The 17,753-nt window shown below is 34.9% G+C and overlaps 1 protein-coding gene and 1 long non-coding RNA gene across 3 annotated transcripts in view; one reads left to right on the top strand and one right to left on the bottom strand.

The window, feature by feature from the left end:
• The window catches only part of LOC138306071 (multiple epidermal growth factor-like domains protein 11), a 31,666-nt gene extending 14,860 nt beyond the window's left edge, over positions 1-16,806 (top strand). For both annotated transcript variants that reach the window (XM_069246422.1, XM_069246423.1), the window contains 19 exons: positions 2,134-2,278; positions 2,895-3,006; positions 4,760-4,896; positions 5,890-6,032; positions 6,570-6,639; positions 7,231-7,416; positions 8,059-8,171; positions 8,449-8,612; positions 9,203-9,311; positions 9,922-10,068; positions 10,461-10,601; positions 10,793-10,924; positions 11,115-11,243; positions 12,048-12,137; positions 12,702-12,899; positions 13,467-13,697; positions 13,934-14,077; positions 14,615-14,663; positions 15,107-16,806. In XM_069246422.1, the coding sequence (XP_069102523.1) occupies positions 2,134-2,278; positions 2,895-3,006; positions 4,760-4,896; positions 5,890-6,032; positions 6,570-6,639; positions 7,231-7,416; positions 8,059-8,171; positions 8,449-8,612; positions 9,203-9,311; positions 9,922-10,068; positions 10,461-10,601; positions 10,793-10,924; positions 11,115-11,243; positions 12,048-12,137; positions 12,702-12,899; positions 13,467-13,697; positions 13,934-14,077; positions 14,615-14,663; position 15,107 (2,441 nt within the window). In that variant the 3' untranslated portion in view covers positions 15,108-16,806. The remainder of the gene's footprint in view (positions 1-2,133; positions 2,279-2,894; positions 3,007-4,759; positions 4,897-5,889; positions 6,033-6,569; positions 6,640-7,230; positions 7,417-8,058; positions 8,172-8,448; positions 8,613-9,202; positions 9,312-9,921; positions 10,069-10,460; positions 10,602-10,792; positions 10,925-11,114; positions 11,244-12,047; positions 12,138-12,701; positions 12,900-13,466; positions 13,698-13,933; positions 14,078-14,614; positions 14,664-15,106) is intronic.
• Positions 407-2,092, bottom strand: LOC138306072 (uncharacterized). Its single transcript, XR_011205771.1, has 3 exons — positions 1,562-2,092; positions 842-926; positions 407-521 (listed from the first exon to the last, which is right to left on the bottom strand). It is a non-coding gene; the product is annotated as an uncharacterized lncRNA (long non-coding RNA).
• Positions 16,807-17,753: the final 947 nt, after the last annotated feature.

Below are 17,753 nucleotides of genomic sequence, written 5' to 3'. Positions count from 1 at the left end.
CTGTTGTGTTCTATAATTAAAGTCTAGGTTCTCATATAACACTAAATGGAAAAAAAAAAAGTTTGGGTCCTTCTGCTCAAACTCCAACCAGGGTAGCTTTATTGAAATCAGGCGCATTTTGCACTAAAAAATCCTGAAATTCTAATGCTTTTACCTATTCATTATCAAAGTTGATATTTTGAACCTAAATCTTAATATGAATTTCCAAATTCATATCATGGTTATCTAGGAATAATTACCTGTCAGAAAACATTTTTACTTTTGAAATTCATAATTAGCCAGCCAATCAGCGGCCGGGTTAAAATTCTATCCTGGGCTCAATCTTGTATACACAGGGGCCATTTCGAAGGTCTTTTTTTATTTAGTTGGTTGATCCCTATAGCAGAAATTAAAATTCCAATACTCACCTATGATGTAAAGTGTATGTCGGCTGTATGTCAAATCTGTAATATAAACTTAATCGGTCAAGTGGTTTGTCCAGGACAGGGCTTCACCTTCGGACAGTCACCCGCGGAGTAATTCTGAAAACATGAAATATTGAACTTACACACTGTGTTGATTAATTGCAAATTATGTATTAAATATTGAAAGAGTATTAATGTTGTTTAAGTTTATTATTGGTGACATCATTAAACTTTCTGAATATAATGAAAAAAATAGGAAAAGTCCCCAGCCAAGGGGAGATAATCCATTACATAATCAGGTACCCCTATAATATAGAAAATGTCAAGATTTTGGAAGAAAACCAGATATACCAAACCTTTTACATATTTTAAATTTACCAGGAACATGGTTCTAGAGCCTTTCTGTTTAAAATAAACAAATTAAACAAAGATCAAACCTGTAATGAGCACAAAAGATGCATGTCTTTGTCCGTGACTGGAATCTGTGCAACCAACGTATATTTCCGGAAATCTTGAATGACCCTGAAACACCATTAATATGTTTCATTAACAGAAAAAATATTCACAAAATGATATTTTTATCATTATAACATAAAATGCATACTTTTAATAAACTTATTAGCCCTAATATTACAATTAACCAGTACAATTAGTTAAATTGGCTTACCTGAGATGAACATCCCCCCAACCGCCCCCCCCCTCCCCCCCTTCCCACCAATTATACCTGGCAGGTATAAATACCACACCCAAACTAGACATTATGTAATACAATGTAATTGTCTCCCCTTAATGTTACCAATTTCAAATGTATAAGCTGTAACGTATGTTTTATACCTTTATGGCTTTCGGCACTCCAATATGGCAGAGACGACTGAACCCCCCCCCCCCCTCCCTCTTGATTTGACCGCTAATTCCTGGTTCACCTAAACCGGAACATGCATACAGTTCCGTGAACTAAATTCTGACAACTGAGGAGACCATGCACCGCGCACCCATGTGATCGTACCCATCTGATGTTAAACGCACATGTCACACGTTTATAGCCGTGCTAATTACCTGAATCTACGTTATATGTACCATTAACTTACTGGCCAATTCTAAATAAACTGCATGCATAGTCACAGTGACACGTATTATTCTAAAACTTGGCGACTTACCTTTGTATCTATGGACTCACTCGGCTCCAGTGACTGACTCTTATACTTCCGGTTGCGTTCGCTATAGAGAGCAACCAACTAAATGATTTTACATAGACCACAGTGTTAAACTTTGTTAAAGTTTTGTACTGTATTATTAAAACAAAGGAATATTAGTTAGCTGTTGTGTTCTATAATTAAAGTCTAGGTTCTCATATAACACTAAATAGAAAAAAAAGTTTGGGTCCTTCTGCTCAAACTCCAACCAGGGTAGCTTTATTGAAATCAGGCGCATTTTGCACTAAAAAATCCTGAAATTCTAATGCTTTTACCTATTCATTATCAAAGTTGATATTTTGAACCTAAATCTTAATATGAATTTCCAAATTCATATCATGGTTATCTAGGAATAATTACCTGTCAGAAAACATTTTTACTTTTGAAATTCATAATTAGCCAGCCAATCAGCGGCCGGGTTAAAATTCTATCCTGGGCTCAATCTTGTATACACAGGGGCCATTTCGAAGGTCTTTTTTTTTATTTAGTTGGTTGATACCTATAATCACGTGATAACCTCATTGCTTTGTGACCAGGATGGACAGGTGAGCGTTGCCAGACTCCATGTTCTAAAGGGACGTACGGGGTCCGTTGTCAGCAATTGTGTCAGTGTAAGAATGGCGCCGACTGTGACACAGCTAATGGGATGTGTACCTGTAAACCGGACTACAAGGGACCTTTGTAAGTACTTAGTGACATCCCCTTCTCTCTATTTATGAGTTATTTCTTTGTAACAAGGTGCAGAATTTACAATGAATTTAATACCTGCCTCTGCTAGGGGTCGAATTCGGGACCTCTAGATTACTAGTCCGGCACTCAACCAATCGAGATAGAGAGAAGTTCTCTCTAACCCAGCGATCTCCGGTCTCCGGATTTAGAGTTCAAAACACATTCGACAATTGTCAGACACTGACCGTAGATCAGAGGATGTGTCTCCGTGCATTCCGACTTTTTTTTCTTTTAAATTACTCTTGTTGTTGACAGGGGGGAAGCGAAATAAATTGGATGCACGATGGTCTAAAAACAAGTAATGTTTTGTACACCAAACGGTTTAATGCATAACAACAAATATAAAGATACGCGAATTATGATTTTGTTATACGTGGAATGTTTTGGATTGAAATGGACTGTATTAAGATTTTATTTTTGGTAATTGGTGTTGATTAATATCAATACAGTTCGTCATAAAATCGCTTATTTTGTGATGTGAACTAAAATTGAAAAAAATATCACACTAATGTATAAAGTTGACTGCCAAAAACTAAAGTAAATTTCATTCTTTGACATTTTTATGCAGGTGTGAAACACGATGTCGTCAGAATGAGGACTGTAAGACGCTGTGTAAATGCCAAAACAAAGGGAGATGTGCCGGCCGGGATGGCGACTGTGTGTGTCCTCACGGCTGGACGGTAGGTACCTCTATTATTCAGATGTATTATCAAATTTTACCAACATTTTCCTCGAGTTAGAAGACTGGATTATGTAATTGTATTTTCCATTGGTTATTAACCTGACGAAGGCGACACATCGAAACGTCATACTCACTGGTTGTAAACACATCACATAGAGCAACGTAGTTATGCGTAAACCGTCGGAACTTTCTTCGTCAGACATCTTCCAGATACATTTTAGATAATCGAACATTAATGCTTTTGAAAGATGCAAAGGAATGTATGAACGTCACAATTAACTTTTATTCTAAAGACTATTATTTCTCTAATTGAAACATTTCCTTCAGCTAAATCTTAATATATCTTTTACCTATTCACAATATTTTCCGATACAATAGAGAGGTTAAGCTATATTACGTGTACGTGTACGGGTACGCATAGACGGAGAATCTCCGGAATTCAGCTTATAGCGCGGCGATTACACTTAAGCACAAACGTGTAAACAATTATGTTTTAATGACTTTTTTGTTCGAAGTATTTTACAGTAATTTCTATTTTTTGTATCTATGTTATATTACAGTGTCTACTTGCGTTTAAATAAGACACAAATCATTGAGAAATCAATAGATGAGTATAGCTAGCTAATATAACTCCATGCGTCTTGTCATATTTTATCTTTAGTGAAACATGTACAGTAGCCAGTTGGAGTGGTAACTTACTCACCATGTGTATTCACTTTTAAAATGATATCTCATTATCTATACATTTTTGACATCACAAATGTTTGTAAATATAAGCCTCCATATAAATATATGAACATATATATACATACCCACGTGCACCTTGAGTTCGGGTTTCAAAATTAAACAATATTTATCTGTACATTTTTGGTGTCAAAATTGCTTATTTTGCTTCTAGTTTAATGATTGGCTTAATCTTGTAATGTGGTATCTTCATCAAAAGGTGGTATAGTGATAAATGACAACATACCATGTATTCATAATTTAGAATAATACACCTTTTATAATTACATGCTTTTTAATACCACATATGTTTCAAGCTTCCATAGTAAAGATTGCCTTGTCATCTACATCATATCTTTAGTGAGTCAGTGTGCACTTTAAGTGGTAACACTAAATCATGCAACTATGAAATGGTAAATTGTGTATTGTCTTTTATGTTTGTAATGCCATGTTTTGATGAAAATCAATAAAATGTAAATGATAAAAAAAATGTAACTCCATGCACGTACACGTCATAAAACGTCGTTTACATGACTTAAACAGATAACGTCCACGTGTACGTCTACGTAAAGTCTACATGCACCCGTACACGTCAGGTTGCTAAACCTCTTTAATGATATTATAAAAAATGGTTAAAAATTTAAAAAATATTTTAAATCGTCACGGTTTTCCCAGACACCATGTTAGTTTTTTGACGTTCAACATAAACTAAGGCAATCGGATTGAAATACAGATCCTTATAATCACCCCGTTCAAACGTAGTGATAATAAGAATCTGCATTTTAATCAGATTGTTGCAATAGATTTTATAAACTATTGAATTATTTTGTCTTTTACAATACGTTGGTATCTCAATACCTATTATACCATATTGGATTATTTTTGTGTTTGAGTGTCCATAGACAATCAGAGAGAGATATATAAACATAGTGGTATATATAGCTAATGTTATGACAGTTTTATCGAGATTTGACTGCATGAACTATAAATGTAGTTTCATTGTATACATTTCTGGACATTCATTATAGGGCGAATACTGCACTGAGCCATGTCCGTCCGGTTATATGGGAGCCAACTGTTCTGAGATATGTCACTGCTACAACGGAGGCGTTTGTGATAGATTCACTGGAAATTGTTCGTGTACATCAGGGTTCACAGGTCAAAAGTAAGTCACGTGTCGCGATTATATTTTGTGTTTATACCATTAGCGATGAAATTGTGATTTAGTAAATCTATATATAGCTATCATGTTCATCATACCAACTTCTAATGTGCAATATATAATATCGAAAAAATAAAAGTGTGTGGTTTCTGAATTATCGTTCGATAACGTTTCTCCCTTTTCCTTTTATTAACTAAAGAAAGTATATTAACAAGAGCTGTTGGAAAACAGCAAAGCTCGCCTATTCAGAAGAAGTTGATGTTCAAGTATTTACTATTTAAACATGGAAATATGACAAAATAACAGACTCAAAAACCCCCTAAAGGGCCCCAAATTGGTTGTATTATCACGTTCAGCATCCATACACATGAGGAAAATAAAATCATAAACATTTATGATGAGTTATGCTTAAACAATTGACAAAATAGAAACTTGCTCAAAAACTTTAACTTGGAAATATGACAAACTAACAGACTCAAAAACCCCCTAAAGGGCTCCAAATTGGTTGTATTATCACGTTCAGCATCCATACACATTAGGAAAATAAAATCATAAACATTTATGATGACTTAAGCTTAAACAATTGACGAAATAGAAACTTGCTCAAAAACTTTAACGTGAAATGGGACGCAAACGCTGACGCCGACGCCGGGGTGACAACATTAGCTCCCCCTATTCTTCGAATAGGCGAGTTAAAAATTACAAATATACTACGCCTATGCAAATGTCATGCTGTTTTGACTACCTAATTGTTACATCTACAGTAAAACGAGGTTAAACGAACCTCTGTGGACCAACTAAATTACGTCTTTATAATTATAAAGCATTATATACGCATTAGAAATAACGTATAGGAACATTGACAGGGACCGAAAAGGTCAACGTCATAACCACGGATTCGCTATAAACGTGCTTGTTATTAATCTGTTTTCCTTCATGGATACTTTATATGGATATTGTATCTTGTAATGTAATGGGAAAACAAATTGTTAACAGGTGTGAAATTGAGTGCAAACCTGGAATATTTGGAGTCGGATGCAAATCTAAATGTGAATGCCAACATGGTGGCACTTGTGAACACGTGACCGGAACTTGTGATTGCCCACGTGGTTATAGCGGAGATAAATGTCAAAACAGAGGTAAATATTTTGTGCAGTTTGCGCAACGTGCGTGTATAAAACTTCTTTTTATACTGCATATGGAACTCAACGTGTTCAATAATAAGGATGTTATCCCTTTTTAAAGACATAAATACATTCAACTCTTATTTTGATAATAGATTTATTTGAAATTGATACCAGTAAAAAGTTCATACGCCTCAAGCTTAATTTTACTTATTGTATTTATCTTATTATACATAACGATGTCTAGAAGATAAAGATATTTACATTAGTTTGAAAAGAGGTATTTTCAATGATTTGTGACTTTTCTGAAAAATGTATAAATAAATTGCCATCATTTTTCACCTTTCAAATTTAACAATGATTGTTTGATTTTAAATGAGATTAATCATTTTTTTTATTAATTATCAATATTTTTTTTTAAATAAGAACTAAAAATACTGATAAATTTGACATGAACCGTTTTATTGAAAACTAAACCACATGTATCTTTATTGTCATCTTTAAATATAAATGAAACGTTCCTTATAACATATCACATGACTTTGATTGCAGACTGCCCGGATGGACTTTACGGTGAACAGTGTGACCAGACGTGTAACTGTACATCCGCACACACGGAAAGGTAATGCATCTATTTATTATATAACTCATTATCATACAATTATTGACCTGTCTTCAGGTGGATATGTTAACTTTTAACCGGATTATGTGTATGATGTAGACTTGATTATATTGTTTCTATGCTTGAAACATTTTTACGCCGATTGATTTTAGTAATTTCAGTCTGCGTGAAAGAATCTGAATGGATTTGCATACTCGAAAATTAGTTGGTATACAGTATATAATATTTCAATCATAACGCCATAATCTTACAAAATTGGAAAATTGCAGATAATTTTTAATAACGTGTTGTCTATAAACAAAGAATTAAGTGTGAATAGTGCTCATACCACCTTCATATTGCATATATAAATTATTGCAAACAAAGGCATCGTTTATATTTTTTTGTATAAAGATACTAAATTTAAAATTAAAGCTGATATTCTAATTAACAAATATTTCCATCAGAAAAATATTTTAATTGAATTTAAAATGAAAGTGTTAAAATAACATCGTTGATTGTTTTATTCCAATAATTAAGATTACTATATCTACCGCTTTGTATACAGTTACAATCATAGGCTATTTTGTTTTCTCTATTTCATGACGTCAGCGACTGTCATCCAATCACGGGCGACTGTATTTGTAGTCCAGGTTGGAATGGCCACACGTGCGATGAACCATGCCCTGCACCTACATATGGGGACTCCTGCTTAAAGACCTGCGACTGTCTTAATGGCGGACTGTGTCATCACGTGACTGGCAAATGTCAATGTGCTCCTGGATTCGTAGGAAACAAGTACATATTCTACCAACTCTAGCTACATTTACAACAATCTGACTACAATACAGATCCAATCTGATTGCAATACAGATCCTTATAACCACTCCTTTTAATAATGTAGTGATAATAAGGATATGTATTTTAATCAGATTAATAAAGATCCTTATTATCACTCTTTCGAAAGGTCACTCGAACGTGACCTCTTAAGGGATGTTGTCAGATCTTTTATTAAACGGAGTGAGAATAAGGATATGTATTTTAATCAGATTGCATTAACAATAACATGTATTTATAACCATCTTGACTTCTATGTTTTTCACATACATATCAAACTGAAGGAAACCGAGCGACAATGTGTAAGGAAAATTTTAGAATACCACTCAGTTTGACTCAATCCTATATGTAAAACTAAATTATTATTTTACTTCGCCGAAAAAGCATTGGCGTTAGTCGGCGAAACCAAGTCCAGTAACAGCGGAGTCTTGTAGGCGGTAAACCAGAAACTACTTAGTTCCTTGCTGTAGATATTCTACTTATCTTGATTATAAATGTTAGAAGTATTTGTCGCATGATATAGCGTACAAAATATTCGAATTATATAACAATAAGTCTGGCAAACGGACGTAAATATCCATATTATGTCATTATTTTCTATAGGTGTGAAACTGAATGCTCGGAAGGTTTCTATGGATTTGGATGTACCCAGCCCTGTCTATGTAAGAACGGAGCTACATGCATGTCTAGGAACGGATACTGTCGATGCGCTCCAGGTATAGTATACCTTCAAATTTGGAAGGAAGATTAATGATGATATGTTTTATGAGCAAAACGTTTTGTTTCTTTCATTAAATATGACTCACCAAGCTTACTCTACTAAATCATCTTTTTTAATACAATCTGATTTAATAAAACATAAATCTTTATTAAATACCAGAAGAGGAAAGTGCATTTATGGCATTGATAATACAAACGTTTTGTCGAGCTTCCACAAGAAGTTATTGCTGATGCTTTATAGTGACACATTCCTTAACTGATATTTTGATGCAGGTTACCACGGACTGACCTGTAGTGCCCTTTGTCCAGTTGGATGGTACGGACCGGACTGCTCGTCCAAATGTCGGTGTAAAAACAAAGCACTATGCCATCCCGTTGATGGAAAGTGTACCTGTTTACCTGGCTATATGGGGCAGCTCTGTGATCAGAAATGCCCGGTAGGTTAATTCTTTCAGTTCTTTACAGCTCTAGCCAAAATATTGCGTCATCACCTGTTCTATAAACTAAAGAAGTGTAGGACAATATCTTTTTTTATTAAAAAGGCCAGGAAATAGTGACCATTTTCCTAAGTACATTTTATTAAAACCAAACGCCGTATTATTAGTGTCGCTTATTTGCACTATAACTTTTTTATGTTTGTTTGTTTGTTTGATTAATTATCTGCTGGTCATTAAGGACGGCTTATGTGGAATGTTGTTTGTTGTGCATTGTTTTGGGAATTCAAAATTCATGAATGTTTTCGTCATGCTGGAACAATTGCCCTTTTATAGTGCTAGAAGCATGTAGAAGACACCAAGCAACACACCCACCCGGTCACATTGTACTGACAACGAGCGAACCAGTCGTCCATAAATCCGTAATGAAATTTAACTGGAATGTTGTTTTTCATAAATTCAATGAAGTTTTCGTCATGCTAAGAATTGTCACCACGGTAAGATAAATAACCCAGATAGATGGCGTTCTTTATAGCTATAACACATTTTAAGGTTATGCTACAGTAAAGGTTTCACTTGTCTGAATATTTCAGAAATGGCAGTTTGGATTCGGATGTCGACAGGACTGCTCCTGTGACGTCATGAATTCTGTATCCTGTGACCACCAGACTGGAATCTGTAATTGTAAACCCGGATACAGTGGTAGGTGGTTTGAGATCTTACTCTGGGAATTGTAGATATTCATCAATTCATCATATTCAAATAATTATAATTCTGAAATAGGTCATGTTGTAATGATGGTAAAACTAGGAATTGATGAACATAGCAAAACAAATATAACAATATAAACGAACATTTAAGAAAAAATGCATACTTAACAAACAACATGAAATTCAAAATACAGGCAAAGTATTCACTGTAAACGTATATTTTATTGGCTAATCAAATTAAAGCGGAAACGAACAAGGTTGTACTGTAACAATAATAGCTATACAGTAACACCCATTGATAACGAACCTCTGGGGACCACAAACAAAACTTCATTATAAAACAGCTCGTTATACACATCATTTAGATATATTATAGGAACATTGACGAGGAATAAAATCACTACATTATAAACATGCAGGTCGTTGAAGTGTGTCCGTTATAAACGTATGCTTATTGTTTAGATAATCAAATGAAATAAATTACAGTAGTGATATCACATTTACATTGCTGGCGCAGAAAGAGCTAAACTAAGATTACCGTACTAAGTCAAATAGAAAGTTTATATATATGCTCGTCATTATTTGTTAATGTGTATCTACAGGTGTGGATTGCAGAAGCACCTGTCCAGAAGGGAAGTGGGGCGGCTCTTGTTCTGAAACATGTTTCTGCAAAAACAATGGCACGTGCGATTCCAGGTCAGGTGACTGCCTGTGTAGATCTGGGTACCTTGGTGATGAATGTGAAAGTAGTAAGTATTAGAAACTGAAAATTTGGATCCTGAATAAGAATTACGATAGAAAAATAAATTATCGACTTTATCTGAAGTTTATTTCCGGATATACTGTTTATTACAGCAAGTATTGATATTCCAACACCCATAACTATAAAGCAAAGGCGATTCCTAAAATAAGAAACAGAAATTATATTGTAATGTTTGAAAAGTATTAATTTGAGCCAGTATTCGAATTCCAATTGGCATAGGTCGTGTTTGCGTAAAATGAATAGCATGTGTCTGGTTGTGGTATCTGGTATACAAAGGCATAATTGTCACATACTTATTCCACGCTTCTATCCTATTATGTTCTACATTAGCTACTACCGTTAATAAAATACATACTGAAAACAACACGTTTCTTTCAGAATGTCCCGCCGGTTACTATGGAGAGGGGTGTCAAACTCAGTGTAGGCAATGTAGCAAAGGCTTAGTCTGTGATCACGTGACCGGAAGGTGTTTTGCAAAGGAATGTCCCGCCGGATTTCATGGTCCGGAATGTCGACAAGGTAATATTTCAAATATTGTCTTACATAACAATATTCTCCCTCCTTTAATAAGACAAAATATTTTAAATGAATTACCTTATATCATATCATCAAAAATTGATATTTAGGAAAATTAATATTTCTGAACCATAAGCCAGCAAAATACACTGATGTAGCAACATTTGTTTGAAAACCATCGTTTTTTATTTTAGTTTGTGAAAAGGGTTATTTCGGAAAGAGCTGTAATGCCACATGTCCGCCTTGCAAAAACGGCGCACTGTGTGATTACGTCAGAGGCAACTGTATCTGCATGCCCGGATGGATAGGAGACTTGTGTGAAAAACGTAAGCAGAATTGTGTTATCAAGAGTTTTACCAAAGTTGCTAAGCAAACACGAACTGCTGCCTTATCGGTTAATAAGTGATGATATCAATGACATGGGCTTACATAAATCGTAACCATAAATTGAAGCAAATAATAAGTAATATTACTTTAATACGTAATTTATCTCACACTGTGACGTCATATTTAAAGCTTGCCGTCCTGGATTCTATGGTTACAAGTGTAAATCGAGATGTACGTGTGAGAATGGTGGCGAGTGTAGACGTACTGACGGATCGTGTCAGTGTTTCCCTGGATACACCGGCTTCACGTGCTCACAAAGTAAGTGTTTCCAATGATACACCGGCTTCACGTGCTCGAAAAGTAAGTGTTTCCAATGATACACCGGCTTCACATGCTCACAAAGTAAGTGTTTCCAATAATACACCGACTTCAGGTGCGCAGAAAGTAAGACAGTTTATCATTGGATCTGACGGTAATACTACAATGTATTTATTCATTTGGAACGAGTGACAATAATATGAGGCAATAGCGCTCTCCTTACCAGGCCATAATCGGTTTAGAACATGGCCCTTACATTTTTGTACAACGCCTTTTCATTTCTTTCGTCATATTAGCAACACATCCAATGACACCTCGCAACGCTATCGTAATTGTACACAATGTTGTTACATTATAAACACAACATAAAACTGTCGCAGAAATCTATTTTTTTTCAAACGAGATTCAATTTCGTGAATATAGGAAGCCGTGCTTTGCAGAAACATTCCTTTCCATCCCTGTAAACCACATATTCATGTCATGTCTAGTGCAACGTTATAATGACGTCATGAAATAGTGACGCCACAATACACCCACGTTAAATCTGTCACCACTTCGAAAGTGTCCGCTTCCCGGACACTATTGCAAATAGTACCCATGTATGTAGAATCCAGTAATCTGTCACGAATGCATTGATCGATATTACAACCATTCAACCAAATGTTTACCGTATATAAAAATAAGCTAGGTCATTTAATATAAAATACAATTTGTTTTAACATTGCACACTGTAAGTGGTGGTCCCGACATACAAAACACTAAGTGTCCATCTCTAAACTAACTTGCAATGTACTGTACTCGTAGGCTGTAGTGAGGGGTATTACGGACAAGACTGTCAAAAACTATGTAGCTGTGATGAGAAAGAAACGTGTCACCCCGTACACGGCTGTATCTGTAAGTGTTTTACATCACTTTAGTTATACGAGTCATAATTGGTCGAAAATTTTGAAATCCAATTTTGTAATAAGAAAAAACCTTAGGGTTTGATGAATTAAACTGTGAAAATTCTTCAAAGGCACATTCGAAAATGTATGGTTCTCTATAAGCATTTACCAAAAAGCATAAGTTATGCAATGTAAAAGTTCTTTATCATGCTTTATGTATGTTTGGAAGAAAATACAACATTACTATTATCCCCGTAAAATGTGAAAGGAAATGGTAGACCATAACTTAGTCTCTTGTTTACCAAATCAGGAAATAGTCAAATAAAAGGGCGCCGTTATCTTCTAATTACAATTTGGAATGAATTATCTACAGCAAGATTGCTATTTTAGATCGTCGCAAAAAAAATCGATATTCGATCCCATTTATAATCCAAATGTTGTATCAACAGACGCTCCTTATCCTTATTATTATATTAAAAACAAGAAATGTCCTATTTACCGTTAACGTTAATATCCACCATTATATCAATTTGAAAATGTAAAATGAAATTGACGATATAGTGATTGTTTACAGCCTCTGCTACTGTTGAGACCAGGGTGGCTCCGCCGCAGGAATCTGGCGTTAACGGGACTGTGGTTGCCATGTCAGTAGTAGCAGTTGTCCTGGCTGTGGTGATGATTTTGTTGGTGTTTTACTTCCGGAACAGAGTCAAACGCCTAAAAGAAACAAAGACTGACACCCTGCAGTTTTACTCAGCCAGAAATCAAGGAAGTAAGTGGAGATTTAATAATTCATGCACAAATGACAATAATCATGCTTCTAACTAGCCTGACGATAATGAAGGGGAAGCGGTCCCTGCGACATATTAAATCATGTGCAACAGGCTCACAAGCTCTTCACCTCTCGGTCTAGAATTGTAAATCGTATGTCGAGCAGTTCCTAGGTAATATTTGTTGGTAGGTATTGTTTCTACTGCTTGCTCAACCTCTGAAACCTCCCTGGCATAGGTAGTTATGATTTCATAAATTGTTTAGAGGGGCACTCGTAGATAAGGTAACTTTGAACTTTACTATAAATGATTTTTAACGTCTACTTAGTTTTGCATTTTTTGCTTAAAATTTTTCTTGGTTATTTACATTTATATCAAATCACCTATGATCAAATATGTGAAAATTGGAAAATTAAAATCCGTTAGATATAAAAAAATTGTGTGAAAGCCCTTCTGTACTTTTTTTTTTTTTTTTGAATGATTAAATTGACTTGTTTAGGCTAGTTATTTTTGGTATTCTATTCTACATACACAAACTTCCATCCACACGTTTTACGCCACTATTCCAGATGGCATGGCCGGGATAGTCAATCCAGTATACGCTGTAAATGGGGGCACCAACTCCCACAACGACAACATGAACAATAGACGGCGAGAGCAGGATAACCAGATGCAGCCCACGAGTCCTGGACCCTGTAGCGCTGCCGCATCCTGTTCGTCTTACTATCCAGACGATGACGAAGGCAGATATACAGACTTTAAGGCTCTAGAGGCTCACACTTACAAAAACGCCTCTCTCGGTAGGTATTCAGCAAATATAATACTTTGGTAGGCTTAATGATTAAAAAGTTTTTATTGCGACGACAGATATGTTTAAGTAGGTTTATATCATCTAAAATATTTTATCTTACGTTGAATCGCCCAAGAAGTGAACGCATGCACGTTTAAACAATAATATTCTACTCCAAAAATAAAGTTTAATGTCGAATGTTTTGACATACGTAATTAAATTAAATCAAGGGGTTCTTTATTTCAGGGGCAAGCAATACATATGAAAATGATCCTAAAGCACGTGCTAAGGAGGCGATGTATAAAAACAAAATACAGGTTGATCTAGTTAATAACCTCGATAAAGCAGAGGAATCAGGGCCGCCAAGGGATTACGACAATGTGTCTCTGGGTAAGTAGACATGGGCAAAACATTCATTGTGTCAAATAAGGTGTTGCATTTTGTGAACATCTAAAGAAACAATCAAGAAACAAATAATGATGATATATAAATGGAGATAAATACATATATGGTGAATGATGTCATTAGGAAGCAATGAAGATAAACAACTTTTGAGAAGTAGTAATTTTACGACAAAGGGATTTATCGTCATATGTATACAACATTACGTGAAATTCTTGTTCGTATGATTTGGACGATTGTGGCATGTTCGTCGTATGTCTTTGTGTAAATGCGTTATAGATTTTCCAAAGTTGTACCTGTTCTAAGCGAAATATGAATACGAGGCTAGAGCGTATAGGAGGCAAGTCAATCATTGCATGCTTCAGTGATTGTTACCTTGCATTCGTATCTAGTTTTTATTATAGACTTGAATTATAAATCATTCACATCATGGCAATATTGATGTCTAACAAGAAATATTAAATATTAATCACTTATGCTAATTCAAACCAACAAAATCAAATAGTTATATTGATGTTACTTCAGATTCGATCGACAGGGAGAAAGCCAGGAACAAGGACTGGCCACTTTATTGGTAACTATTCATATATCAGAGTTTACAATATTTATTAAAGATTCTTCACTGCCGACAAATATAAATTATATATGTTATTTGGACAAAACTTTATGTTTTATTGTTTGTGTGTATATATATTTATTATATCAAATTATCACAAAATATGCACATCAGTGTATTTGTATTGCTTTTGCAATCAGTAAATCAGCATATATAGGGTTGTGTTGTGTCATAGATTTGTTCTCGGAATGCAAATATTTTTTGTAAACTTGCAATGCATAACAAAATTATTCTGACGTTTTCATGCCTTAGGAGTTCATTTTTTCAATTTTATTCGAATAAGGCGACACATATTTCCCTATATTTATGATTATTTGTCTATTATTTACGTTTATTCAATAGAAGCCTATATCTACATAGCTACAAACAATATGCCTTTTTAAATATTTCGTCTATTCCAGATATTAGATTATATCTACGAAGCTACAAACAGGTCGGTGTCGATTAACAGTGGATGACCTGGACAACAATTGAGCGTTGCTCGTGTGACTGATAATGGACTAGTTAAGTCGTATGACAGGTGTATGACGCTGCCTTAGGTTCACGCTGCTCTGGATGATACGTCTTCTAGTGACACTTTTGTTTCTATTCCCTTGAGTTTATGTCGATGTTTGTGATCCAGACTGCCCTAGAAGAACCGTCACGTTTCCCGATACTGTTTCTATTTCCTGAAGTTCAAGTCGATTTTTGTGAAAAGTTTCAACGATCATTGGACAAACATTAATAATTACCGCAGCATTCCAATCTTTCGAAACTCCTGCTGGATTTCAGATACTGCAAATTTGTTTATTTTCGTTTGAGAACATTTCGCGATCCCCCTTGGATACATATTCCCATATATATCGATTTCTTACATAAATAAGCTGCAAGTTCCCTCACATACCACAATTGCTATTTTATTTGCAGATCCGCAAATATAGCAAAAATGTATCCCTCGAAAATTAGATCAACCACAATAGCAGTCCATAGAAAATGGTAGCAATATTGATTCAAGTAAATAATACCTTCCAACAATGATTTCAACAGAATAATGTCCAGTATGCTTCTTTTCAGAGAGATACTGTGATTTAGATTGATATGGTTGCCATATTTTTGCGGTTTGCCATACAGAATTATAAAGTCTTGTAACTACGTTAAACATTGATATTTCCGGCAATAATATCCTTTAATATGATAGGACCAACGTATAACAACGACGGTTTGTTACCAAACATGTGCAAGTTATTCAAATTGATTAAAATCCAGATCCATATAACCACTACGTTCAATACAGAATCTGACAACATTCCATAAGGGGTTCTGTTCGGATGAATTTTTGCCACGTGTACTAGAGATCAAATACATAGTTATGTCAATTGATAAATCCATTTCGTCCCCGTTTTTATATACATTTAGCTTTGTTGTGTTCTTTGGGCGAAATAATTATATACACAAAAATAATTCTGAGAGCTTTTTCAAACTATCTCGTCAAATTTAAGTCAAGAATAAGTTAAGATTCAGGCAGCAGCATTTTGTTTGGCCATTTCCAAAGGTCACCAGAACGGGCCCCCTAATGGGATGTTGCCAGATCCTCTTATGAGCGTAGTGATAATAAGGATCCGTATTTTAATCAGATTGCAAGTTCTTTATACCAATAAAAATTAATCGTGCTTGTAACAAGGGTTTTCATTGCCTTAACATTTATGCTGTTTATAACGTCGGATTTGACAGGTTGACATGTTTATACTTTCTCATTTAAAACACCTCCATCAATATAAGTTGAATGATAGGTAAAAGATTATAATTGTAAGAAAGTTGATGTCATGGACATAAATCACAGCAATTTGATCGTACACCCATCATAAACCGCTTTGTGATTTAATTAGAGGTACGCACAGATTTTGTTGTGATCTTGATCAGCAAATCATACCAATTAATTTTGTGAAACACCGATATGATACTCCTATAAAATACTAGTACTCTGTTTGATGAAAACCCCAATGATGTGAATGAACATGTTTTTATTTTAAGATGCAATGATGAGTATGCTATATTCATTATGGCGCATTTTTAAAACTTTAATGTGATATTTTTGATTAAATAAATATTTATTATATCAAAAGGCTATTAAATCGTTTTTATTTTGATATATTTGTTTTATAATGATGTCAACGTGCAGTAGCCGTAATTTTCTTATAATGTTTGTTTGATTATTTTAACGTCCTATTAGTAGCCAGGGTCATGTAAGAATGGCCTCCCATGTATGCAGTGTGTAGCTTGTGTGAAGTGCGAGGTGCGTGTTTTGGGAGACTGCGGTATGTTCGTGTTGTGTCTCCTGGTATAGTGGAACTGTTGCTCTTTATATAGTGCTATATCACTTAAGTATGCCACCGAAGACACCAAGCAACACACACACACCTGGTCACATTATACTAACAACGGGCGAACCAGTCGTCCCACTCCCTTTATGCTGAGTGCCAAGCAGCAGTAACTACCACTTTTATATACTTTTGTGTTTCTCGGCCAGGGGACAGAACCAAGAGCAATATCACTTCCATCACCAGACAGGGGTTAAATCTACTTAGAAATGCAGAAGGATTTCTCTCTTCAAAGCTCTGGAAGTGGAACAGCTATTAGTATTCCTCCAATTTTTTTTAGAAAAACAGTATAGACGAAGACTACTGCTATCACTGTCCTTTGAAGATATTGAATATTTGACAGCATCAAATGTAGTGTCTGAAATGATATCCAAAATGATGGATTTATATTTTAATGGCCCTGCTTTAGAAGAAATTCCTGGGGCATCAAAGTCTATCAAGGTACAGTATGTCAATAAAAATGTACTAATATTGACTCAAGTTTGTTGTTAATAAAATAAAATTGAATAAAAATCAAAAGACTGAAAGAGAGAAAACAAAAAAAGAAGAAAGTAATAGAAAAAGCGAGAGAGAAAATATGAGAAATGACAAAAACTAGGAAAAGAGACATGAGGAATGTGTAAAAGGGAAAACTGGTTAAACGTATGTATTGAAAAAATAGAAATAGCTCGTTCCATTGATCAATCTGATT

Source organism: Argopecten irradians, chromosome 13, assembly GCF_041381155.1.
Source record: "Argopecten irradians isolate NY chromosome 13, Ai_NY, whole genome shotgun sequence".
Lineage (NCBI taxonomy): Eukaryota > Metazoa > Mollusca > Bivalvia > Pectinida > Pectinidae > Argopecten > Argopecten irradians.
Note: the sequence above shows the minus strand (reverse complement) of the source record. Positions and strands in the feature narration are given on the sequence as shown.